The following is a 10807-nucleotide window of genomic DNA, read 5'->3' as shown; positions in this document are numbered from 1 at the left end:
CACCAAGAGCCACATGGTCCCCGTCCCCCAGCAGACACCAGGGATTAGGGGCTGGGGAGACATTTAATGGGATCAGTCGCTCGGGGGGAGATTTCTCCTCACGGCTCAGCCCCCTAGCCCCACCCCACGCTCAGGATCTGGGGTTGGGGGGGGGAGCAGGACTCCTGGGTTCACCAGCTGGGGGAAGGGAGCGGGGCCTAGTGGTTAGAGCGGGGAAGCCGGCAGTGCTGGCAGGGTAGACAAAAATGCCAGCGTCCCCCCCCCCCAGTAAGAGCCCAGCCCAGTTCCCACCCCGCTGCCACCCCACGCCCAGACCAGCCGGGAACCTGGAGTCAAAGCCAAGGGGAGAGGGGCTGGGACCTAGGAACAGCGCTCCCCCCCACCCTGCCTGCTCTAACCACTAGCCCCCACTGCCCTCCCCCCGTGAGTCCTGGCGCCCAGCCCTGCCTGCTCTAACCACTAGCCCCCACTGCCCTCCCCCCGCGAGTCCTGGCGCCCAGCCCTGCCTGCTCTAACCACTAGCCCCCACTGCCCTCCCCCCGCGAGTCCTGGCGCCCAGCCCTGCCTGCTCTAACCACTAGCCCCCACTGCCCTCCCCCCCGCGAGTCCTGGCACCCAGCCCTGCCTGCTCTAACCACTAGCCCCCACTGCCCTCCCCCCACGAGTGCTGGCGCCCAGCCCCCCCAACCGCTAGCCCCCGCTGCCTGCTCTAACCGCTAGCCTCCACTGCACTCCCCCCGCGAGTCCTGGCGCCCAGCCCTGCTTGCTTTAACCACTCGTCCCCACTGCCCTCCCTGAGCTGGGAGACAGCCCAGGAGTCCTGGCTCCCAGCTGCCCTGCTCTAACCACTCGTCCCCGCTGCCCTCCCCGAGCCAGGAGACAGCCCAGGAGTCCTGGGCCTCAGCCCCCCCCCACTGTAACCACTAGCCCCCGCTGCCCTCCAGAGCCAGAAAGTATCCAGGCCCCCAGCCCTAACGCCAGGCTCCGGAGCTGGGGGGCAGGGGGTGCACAGGGAAACCCCTCGGCCCCAGGGTGACCGGAGAGGAGAAATGGCCCTGGAGCGACTGATCCCATTAAATGTCCCCGCCCCTAATCCCCTGGTGTCTGCTGGGGGAGGAAGCGGCTTGAGGGGGATCAGGGGCCATTAAAGGTGTCGGTGGCTCCAGGATTAGCTGGGGGGGTATGTGGGTCAGCGAGGGCCAGAGGGGTCCTGCAGGCCAGCTGTGGGTCTGGCCAATTAAAGGGAGACTAAGTCTCTAAAGGGAGATTAGCTGGGGGGGCTGCAGGCAGGGCTGGGGGGGAGGCTGGGGGGCAGGAGGGGCAGGGGCTGTGGGACTGGAGTGAGGGGCAGGGCAGGGCGGGGGGGCTGTGGGGCGGCAGTGGGGGGGCGGTGCCAGGGCCGTGGGGCAGGGCAGGGTGGGGGGGCTGTGGGAGGGGGAGTGAGGGGTGGTGGCAGGGGCGTGGGGCAGGGCAAGGGATCTGTGGGGCAGCAGTGGGAGGGGCAGCGGCAGGGCCGTGGGGCGGGGTCGGAGGGCTGTGGGGCAGTAGAGGGAGGGATGGCGGCAGGGCCCTGGGGCAGGGCGGGGGGGCTGTGGGGCGGCAGTGGGAGGGGCGGCGGCAGGGCCGTGGGGCAGGGCGGGGGGGCTGTGGGGCGGCAGTGGGAGGGGCGGTGGCAGGGCCGTGGGGCATGGCGGGGGGCTGTGGGGCAGCAGTGGGAGGGGCGGTGGCAGAGCCGTGGGGCAGGGCGGGGGGCTGAGGGGCAGCAGTGGGAGGGGCGGTGGCAGGGCTGTGGGGCAGGGCGGGGAGCTGTGGGGGGCAGTGGGAGGGGCGGCGGCAGGGCCGTGGGGCAGAGCAGGAGGCTGTGGGGCGGCAGTGGGAGGGGCGGCGGCAGGGCTGTGGGGCAGGGCGGGGGGCTGTGGGACGGCAGTGGGAGGGGCGGCGGCGGGGCCATGGGGCAGGGCGGGGAGGCTGTGGGGCGGCAGTGGGAGGGGCGGCGGCGGGGCTGTGGGGCAGGGCGGGGGGCTGTGGGACGGCAGTGGGAGGGGCGGTGGCAGGGCCATGGGGCAGGGCGGGGAGGCTGTGGGGCGGCAGTGGGAGGGGCGGCGGCGGGGCTGTGGGGCAGGGTGGGGGGCTGTGGGACGGCAGTGGGAGGGGCGGTGGCAGGGCTGTGGGGCAGGGCGGGGGGCTGTGGGACGGCAGTGGGAGGGGCGGTGGCAGGGCCATGGGGCAGGGCGGGGGGGCTGTGGGGCGGCAGTGGGAGGGGTGGCGGCAGGGCTGTGGGGCAGGGCAGGGGGGCTGTGGGGCGGCAGTGGGAGGGGCGGCGGCAGGGCCGTGGGGCAGGGCGGGGGGGCCGTGGGGCGGGGGGGCCGTGGGGCGGCGGGGCCGTGGGGCGGGGGGGCCGTGGGGCAGGGCGGGGGGGTCGTGGGGCGGCGGGGCCGTGGGGCAGGGCGGGGGGGCCGTGGGGCAGGGCGGGGGGCTGTGGGGCAGGGGGGCCGTGGGGCAGGGCGGGGGGGCTGTGGGGCGGCGGGGCCGTGGGGCAGGGCGGGGGGGCTGTGGGGGGCGGGGCCGTGGGGCAGGGGCGGCGGGGCCGTGGGGCGGCGGGGCCGTGGGGCAGGGCGGGGGGGCCGTGGGGCGGCGGGGCCGTGGGGCAGGGCGGGGGGGTCGTGGGGCGGCGGGGCCGTGGGGCAGGGCGGGGGGGCCGTGGGGCAGGGCGGGGGGGCTGTGGGACGGCAGTGGGAGGGGCGGTGGCAGGGCTGTGGGGCAGGGCGGGGGGCTGTGGGACGGCAGTGGGAGGGGCGGTGGCAGGGCCATGGGGCAGGGCGGGGGGCTGTGGGGCGGCAGTGGGAGGGGTGGCGGCAGGGCTGTGGGGCAGGGCAGGGGGGCTGTGGGGCGGCAGTGGGAGGGGCGGCGGCAGGGCCGTGGGGCAGGGCGGGGGGGCCGTGGGGCGGCGGGGCCGTGGGGCGGGGGGCCGTGGGGCAGGGCGGGGGGGTCGTGGGGCGGCGGGGCCGTGGGGCAGGGCGGGGGGGGCCGTGGGGCAGGGCGGGGGGGCTGTGGGGCGGGGGGGCCGTGGGGCAGGGCGGGGGGGCTGTGGGGCGGCGGGGCCGTGGGGCAGGGCGGGGGGGCTGTGGGGCGGCGGGGCCGTGGGGCAGGGCGGGCGGGGCCGTGGGGCGGCGGGGCCGTGGGGCAGGGCGGGGGGGCCGTGGGGCGGCGGGGCCGTGGGGCAGGGCGGCGGGGGCCGTGGGGCGGCGGGGCCGTGGGGCAGGGCGGGGGGGCCGTGGGGCGGCGGGGCCGTGGGGCAGGGCGGGGGGGTCGTGGGGCGGCGGGGCCGTGGGGCAGGGCGGGGGGGTCGTGGGGCGGCGGGGCCGTGGGGCAGGGGCGGGGGGGGCCGTGGGGCAGGGGGCAGGGGGGGGGCTGTGGGGCGGGGGGGCCGTGGGGCAGGGCGGGGGGCCGGGCGGGGGGGCTGTGGGGCGGCGGCAGGGCCGTGGGGCAGGGCGGGGGGGCCGTGGGGCGGCGGGGCCGTGGGGCGGGGCCGTGGGGCAGGGCGGGGGGGCCGTGGGGCGGCGGGGCCGTGGGGCAGGGCGGGGGGCTGTGGGGGCGGCGGCAGGGCCGTGGGGCAGGGCGGGGGGGCCGTGGGGCGGCGGGGCCGTGGGGCGGGGCCGTGGGGCAGGGCGGGGGGGCCGTGGGGCGGCAGGGGCCGTGGGGCAGGGCGGCGGGGCCGTGGGGCAGGGCGGGGGGGCCGTGGGGCAGGGCGGGGGGCCGGGCGGACAATGGCTCCAGCCAGCGTCTCTAATGCTCCCTGACGGGGGATTCTCCGGCCCATTCAGGCCGATTCACCGTCAGGCGTCACCCCACCCCCGCCCCCCTGCCCCCGACCTGAACCCTGTGGGCCGCCGGTGCCCCTCACTCCCCCAGCCCTCCCCCCCTGCCTGTGCCCCTCACTCCCCCCAGTCGCCCCCCGCCTGTGCCCCTCACTCCCCCGGCCCTCCCCCCCGCCTGTGCCCCTCACTCCCCCAGCCCCTCCCCCCCCCGCCGGTGCCCCTCACTCCCCCAGCCCTCCCCCCGCCGGTGCCCCTCACTCCCCCAGCCCTCCCCCCCGCCTGTGCCCCTCACTCCCCCCCAGTCGCCCCCCGCCTGTGCCCCTCACTCCCCCGGCCCTCCCCCCCGCCTGTGCCCCTCACTCCCCCAGCCCTCCCCCCGCCGGTGCCCCTCACTCCCCCAGCCCTCCCCCCCGCCGGTGCCCCTCACTCCCCCAGCCCTCCCCCCGCCGGTGCCCCTCACTCCCCCCCAGCCCTCCCCCCCGCCTGTGCCCCTCACTCCCCCCAGTCGCCCCCCGCCTGTGCCCCTCACTCCCCGGCCCTCCCCCCCGCCTGTGCCCCTCACTCCCCCAGCCCTCCCCCCGCCGGTGCCCCTCACTCCCCCAGCCCTCCCCCCGCCGGTGCCCCTCACTCCCCCAGCCCTCCCCCCCCCGGTGCCCCTCACTCCCCCAGCCCTCCCCCCGCCGGTGCCCCTCACTCCCCCAGCCCTCCCCCCCGCCTGTGCCCCTCACTCCCCCAGCCCTCCCCCCGCCGGTGCCCCTCACTCCCCCCAGCCCTCCCCCGCCGCCGGTGCCCCTCACTCCCCCAGCCCACCCCCCCGCCTGTGCCCCTCACTCCCCCCAGTCGCCCCCCGCCGGTGCCCCTCACTCCCCCAGTCGCCCCCCGCCTGTGCCCCTCACTCCCCCAGCCCTCCCCCCGCCGGTGCCCCTCACTCCCCCCCAGCCCTCCCCCCCGCCGGTGCCCCTCACTCCCCCAGCCCTCCCCCCGCCGGTGCCCCTCACTCCCCCAAGCCCTCCCCCCGCCGGTGCCCCTCACTCCCCCCAGCCCACCCCCCGCCGGTGCCCCTCACTCCCCCCCAGTCGCCCCCCGCCGGTGCCCCTCACTCCCCCCAGTCGCCCCCCACCTGTGCCCCTCACTCCCCCAGCCCTCCCCCCGCCGGTGCCCCTCACTCCCCCAGCCCTCCCCCCGCCGGTGCCCCTCACTCCCCCAGCCCACCCCCCGCCGGTGCCCCTCACTCCCCCAGCCCTCCCCCCCGCCTGTGCCCCTCACTCCCCCCAGCCCACCCCCGCCGGTGCCCCTCACTCCCCCAGCCCTACGCCCCAGCCCTCTGGTGCCCCTCACTCCCCCCAGCCCTCCCCCCGCCGGTGCCCCTCACCCCCCAGCCCTTCCCCCCTGCCTGTGCCCCTCACTCCCCCCAGCCCACCCCCCGCCGGTGCCCCTCCTCCCCCAGCCCTACGCCCCAGCCCTCTGGTGCCCCTCACTCCCCCCAGCCCTCCCCCCCCCGGTGCCCCTCACCCCCCCAGCCCTTCCCCCCTGCCTGTGCCCCTCACTCCCCCAGCCCTTCCCCCCGCCTGTGCCCCTCACTCCCCCCAGCCCTCCCCCCCGCCTGTGCCCCTCACTCCCCCCAGCCCTTCCCCCCGCCTGTGCCCCTCACTCCCCCCAGCCCTACGCCCCAGCCCTCTGGTGCCCCTCACTCCCCCCCAGCCCTCCCCCCCCGCCGGTGCCCCTCACCCCCCAGCCCTTCCCCCCTGCCTGTGCCCCTCACTCCCCCCAGCCCTTCCCCCCTGCCTGTGCCCCTCACTCCCCCCAGCCCTCCCCCCCGCCTGTGCCCCTCACTCCCCCCAGCCCTCCCCCCCGCTGGTGCCCCTCACTCTCCCCCCTCCAGCCCCTCAGCCCTTCCCCCCCCGCCGGTGCCCCTCACTCCTGACCCACAGCTCCTCCCCCCAGACCTGCCGGTGCCCCTCACTCCCCCCCAGCACCCAGGAATAGAAAGGGGGGTTCGGATTCCCGGGGGTGCCGGGCCCACGAGGGGAGACCGGGGGGGGGGGGCTGTATGGCACCGCAGTTCACAAAAGTGGGGGATGCTGGGGACATTCGGGGGGTGCCCCCGTGGGGGTGGGGGAATCCCTGCCCCACAGCCCTATGGGGAGCAGAGGGGTGGGGGGAGCCCATGACGTCATCCGTTCCCTGGCTAATCACACTCGATCCCCCGGTGACCTCGGCTGGGGGGAGGGTCAAGCGCCCTGAAGGGGGAGGGGCTCTGGAGGGGACCTCCCCGAAGCCCCGCCCAGAATGCTAATGAGGCGCCTTCCTATTGGCCGGCGCCTAATGAGATGCGGGTGAGCTCAGCGCCCGGGGTTCTTTAAATGGGACCCCGGCGCCGGCTCGGCCAGGTCCCGGCGGCGGCTTCTCCAGGGCGGCCCCTGGCGGCGGAGCGCGGCGCTGACAGGTGCGGGGTGGCTGGAGAGAGGGGGGTGGAGGGGGTATGGGGGCATGGGGGGGTGGATGGAGGGGGTGGGGTGGAGGGGGTATGGGGGCATGGGGGGATGGATGGAGGGGGTGGGGTGGAGGGGGTATGGGGGCATGGGGGGATGGATGGAGGGGGTGGGGTGGAGGGGGTATGGGGGCATGGGGGGATGGATGGAGGGGGTGGAGGGGGTATGGGGGCATGGGGGGATGGATGGAGGGGGTGGGGTGGAGGGGGTATGGGGGCATGGGGGGATGGATGGAGGGGGGGTGGAGGGGGTATGGGGGCATGGGGGGGTGGATGGAGGGGGTGGGGTGGAGGGGGTATGGGGGCATGGGGGGGTGGATGGAGGGGGGGGGGGAGGGGGTATGGGGGCATGGGGGGATGGATGGAGGGGGTGGGGTGGAGGGGGTATGGGGGCATGGGGGGATGGATGGAGGGGGGGTGGAGGGGGTATGGGGGCATGGGGGGGTGGATGGAGGGGGTGGGGTGGAGGGGGTATGGGGGCATGGGGGGATGGATGGAGGGGGGTGGAGGGGGTATGGGGGCATGGGGGTGGCTGGAGAGAGTGGGGGTGGAGGGGGTATGGGGGCATGGGGGGGTGGATGGAGGGGGTGGGGTGGGGTGGAGGGGAAATGGGGAGCATTGGGGGGTGGAGGGTGTATGGGAGGCATGGGGGTGGGTGGAGAGGATATGGGGGCATGTGGAGGTGGAGAGGATATGGGGGCATGTGGGGGGTGGAGGGGGTATGGGAGGCAGGGGGAGGTGGAGGGGAAATGGGAGGCATGGGGGTGGGTGGAGGGGGTATGGGAGGCATGTGGGGGGGGAGGGGGTATGGGAGGCATGGGGTGGGTGGAGGGGGCCGGGAGGCACGGGGGGGTGGAGGGGGCCTGGGGGTGGATGCAGGCAGTGGGCACATGGGGGGGTGGAGGGGGTATGGGAGGCACGGGGGGGTGGAGGGGGCCTGGGGGTGGATGCAGGCAGTGGGCACATGGGGGGGGGTGGAGAGGATATGGGGGTATGGGAGGGTGGAGGCAGCCTGAGGGAGGCTAGGGAAGGAGGGGAGATGGGGTGTTGTGGCACAGGGTGGGGGGAGGAGCCATACAGGCGGCCAGGGAGCAGAGGGTGGGCAGGGTAGTGGGCGGGGTCTGCATTCAAGGGGAGCCGGTGCGCAGGGGGTGGAGGGAACATGCAGGAGGGGGAGCAGGGACAGAGGGGGTGGTACCTGTGCTGGTCCGTATACAGTCATTGATCTATAGGGGATGGGTCCATATAAAGCAAGGACTCTGTTTTGGAGAAATCCCTTTGCCCTGATAACTGGGTGGTTCCTTGGCTGTCCGTCTAACTGATCAATATACAGAATTGGTCCATATAGCCAGTCCATACACTTACCTGGTACCTATACTTGCCCTATGCAGTGTAAGTTGCTGTGTTTGCTGGCCAAAATACACAGGGGGTCCATACACCTGGTCTATGCAGGAAACTAGTCTGTAGAGACAAATGGTCTGTAGAACAGGTCCATAGACAGGACCGGGCTTTATACAAAGCCAGTCCTTAGGGTCCGTATAGCTGTGCTGTTTAGAAAGCAGATCTGTATAAAGCTGGCCCATTGACAAAGCCGGTCCCCAGACGCAGCCGGTCCCTACGGCCGGTCCCCAGACGCAGCCGGTCCCTACGGCCGGTCCCCAGACGCAGCCGGTCCCTACGGCCGGTCCCCAGACGCAGCCGGTCCCTACGGCCGGTCCCCAGACGCAGCTGGTCCATAAAGCTCTGCCTCAACCCCAGCCCCTCACTCTGTCTCTCTTCTCCCCCCAGGTCCCGTGCCCCACGGCCCCGTCTCACCCAGGATGTCCGTGCCCCTGGTCGAGCTCCCCACCAGCCCCCTGGCCCTGGAATACCTTAACGATTTCGACCTGCTGAAGTTTGAGATCAAGCGGGAGCCAGCTGGCCCAGTGGGCGGGGCCTCCCCGGGCCCCTCCCCCGGCAGCTCAGTGCCGCCCTCCCCCACCTTGAGCGAGGGGGGGCTGGGGTGCAGCGGGGACCCCAAGGCGGGGCTGGAGGAGATGTACTGGCTGGCAGCCCTGCACCAGCAGCTGCTGGGCGGCGGGGAGGGGGTGGGGCTCAGCCCCGAAGAGGCGGTGGAGGCCCTGCTGGGGGGCGTGGCCGAGGGGGGGCTCTGCCCGGGGGGGCTGCTCCAGCCACAGCAGCAGGTGAGTGGGGGGGGTGATTCTGCAGGGGTGGGGGTAAGGCGGGAGAGACACAGGAGGGCTTTTCTCCTCCTGCAAGGGGCACAGGAAACGCACCCATTTAGGGGGCAGGGGGCGGGAGTGAGGGGCGCTGGCAGGGCTGGGGGGCAAAGTGAGGGGCAGCAGCAGGGCTGGGGGGTAGAGCAGTGGGGCTAGGGGCGAAGGGGCAGAGGCTGCGGGGTGGGAGTGAGGGGCCCCAGAAGGGTTGGGGGGCGGGGGCTGCGGGGTGGGAGTGAGGGGCCCCAGAAGGGTTGGGGGGGGGGGCGGGGGTGGGCTGAGGGGTGGGGTGGGAGTGAGGGGCCCCGGCAGGGTTGGGGGGCGGGGGCTGCAGGGTGGGAGTGAGGGGCCCCGGCAGGGGGGGGGCGGGGGGCTGCGGGGTGGGAGTGAGGGGCCCCGGCAGGGTTGGGGGGCGGGGGCTGTGGGGTGGGAGTGAGGGGCCCCGGCAGGGTTGGGGGGCGGGGGCTGCGGGGTGGGAGTGAGGGGCCCCGGCAGGGTGGGGGGGCGGGGGCTGCGGGGTGGGAGTGAGGGGCCCCGGCAGGGTTGGGGGGCAGGGGTTGCAGGCTAGGGGCAGGCCGCGGGGCAGGGGCAGGCCGGGAGCTCATCCCTGCCCCTCTCCCCGGCCCAGCTGCCGCCCCCGCGGGTCCCGCTCTCGGACGCGCAGCTGGTGGGCATGTCGGTGCGGGAGCTGAACCGGCAGCTGCGGGGCTGCGGCAAGGAGGAGGTGCTGCGGCTGAAGCAGAAGCGGCGGACGCTGAAGAACCGCGGCTACGCCCAGTCCTGCCGCTTCAAGCGGGTGCAGCAGCGCCACGTGCTGGAGGCCGAGAAGTCCCGGCTGGCCCGCGAGCTGGACGCCCTGCGGGGGGAGCTGGCCCGGCTGGCCCACGAGCGCGACGTCTACAAGGCCCGCTGCGAGAAGCTGCTGCCCCCGTCCGCCGCGCCCGCCCCGTTCTTCCTCTGAGCGGCCAGCCAGGCAGGGGCAGGCTCGCCACCGCTCGCCGGGGAGGTGCTGCCCTGCCAAGGGACTGGGGCGTCCTACTGCCTCCGGCCAGCAGGGGGCGCTGCCCTGCCAAGGGACTGGGGTGTCCTACCCTCTCCGGCCAGCAGGGGGCGCTGCCCTGCCAAGGGACTGGGGCGTCCTCCCCCCTCTGGCCAGCAGGGGGCGCTGCCCTGCCAAGGGACTGGGGCGTCCTACTGCCTCCGGCCAGCAGGGGGCGCTGCCCTGCCAAGGGACTGGGGTGTCCTACCCCCTCCGGCCAGCAGGGGGCGCTGCCCTGCCAAGGGACTGGGGTGCCCTACCCCCTCCGGCCAGCAGGGGGCACTGCCCTGCCGAGGGACTGGGGTGCCCTACCCCCTCCGGCCAGCAGGGGGCGCTGCCCTGCCGAGGGACTGGGGTGTCCAACCGCCTCCGGCCAGCAGGGGGCGCTGCCCTGCCGAGGGACTGGGGTGTCCTACCCTCTCCGGCCAGCAGGGGGCGCTGCCCTTCCAAGGGACTGGGGCGTCCTACCCCCTCCGGCCAGCAGGGGGCGCTGCCCTTCCAAGGGACTGGGGTGTCCTACCCCCTCCGGCCAGCAGGGGGCGCTGCCCTTCCAAGGGACTGGGTTGTCCAACCGCCTCCGGCCAGCAGGGGGCGCTGCCCTGCCAAGGGACTGGGGCGTCCTACCCCCTCCGGCCAGCAAGGGAGCCTGGTGGACGTTTTGGGGGTGACTCTGCAGGTCCCCCCCCCCCCGCAGGGAGCAATTTCTAGGATAAATGTTCTTGGGGGGTTCTCCCTGGGACACGGGGCTGGCTGGGCTCCCCCGGTGCATGCCGGCCATGCCAGTGCTGCCCCCCAAAAGGCAGCCCCAGGAGCCCAGCAGCTCCCTGGGCCACCCCAGCTCCCCCAGGATGGGGGGGGGTATTGGACAATCACTCCCCGAGCAACCCCCGCATGGCCACAGGCCACTCCCTGCACCCCAATATCGCCCCCGCCCCCGAGGGGTGCACCCCACTCTCCCTGCGGGAGCCCGTATGGCAATGCATCAGCAAACTACCTCTTGTGCCCCCACAGGGACTGGCAAGCCGCCCTGCGCCCCATCACTGGCTGTGGCCTCCAGCCGGCCCTGTCCCCCATTAGGAGGCTCCGCACCCCACGATTGGTGCACCAGCCAAAGGGCCCCCCACTTTCTGAGCCCCCAGGACTCACGCCTGGGGGAGCACCTGTGCATCCGCCCACCATCCCCCCGGTAACTCAGGACCCCCAAATACTCTGACTTCCCTCAGCACCGTGGCAGCTCCTGGCT

General features: G+C 75.1%; 1 protein-coding gene across 1 annotated transcript; it reads left to right on the top strand.

The window, feature by feature from the left end:
- The first annotated feature begins 6074 nt into the window (after positions 1–6074).
- Positions 6075–9894, top strand: NRL (neural retina leucine zipper). Its single transcript, XM_089774455.1, has 3 exons — positions 6075–6264; positions 8098–8492; positions 9154–9894. The coding sequence occupies exons 2-3, from the start codon at positions 8130–8132 to the stop codon at positions 9484–9486; spliced, it is 696 nt and encodes a 231-aa protein (XP_089630581.1). The 5' UTR covers positions 6075–6264; positions 8098–8129; the 3' UTR covers positions 9487–9894.
- The last annotated feature ends 913 nt before the right edge of the window (positions 9895–10807 follow it).

Source organism: Pelodiscus sinensis, chromosome 30 (genome assembly GCF_052426305.1).
Source record: "Pelodiscus sinensis isolate ZL-2025 chromosome 30, ASM5242630v1, whole genome shotgun sequence".
Taxonomy (NCBI): Eukaryota; Metazoa; Chordata; order Testudines; family Trionychidae; genus Pelodiscus; species Pelodiscus sinensis.
Note: the sequence above shows the minus strand (reverse complement) of the source record. Positions and strands in the feature narration are given on the sequence as shown.

Excerpts from the sequence above, each read along its gene's own strand:
- NRL (XM_089774455.1), top strand. The coding sequence starts at position 8,130 with ATGTCCGTGCCCCTGGTCGAGCTCCCCACCAGCCCCCTGGCCCTGGAA. Across the intron at positions 8,493-9,153 it reads TGCTCCAGCCACAGCAGCAG|CTGCCGCCCCCGCGGGTCCC; the intron begins GTGAGTGGGGGG and ends TCCCCGGCCCAG.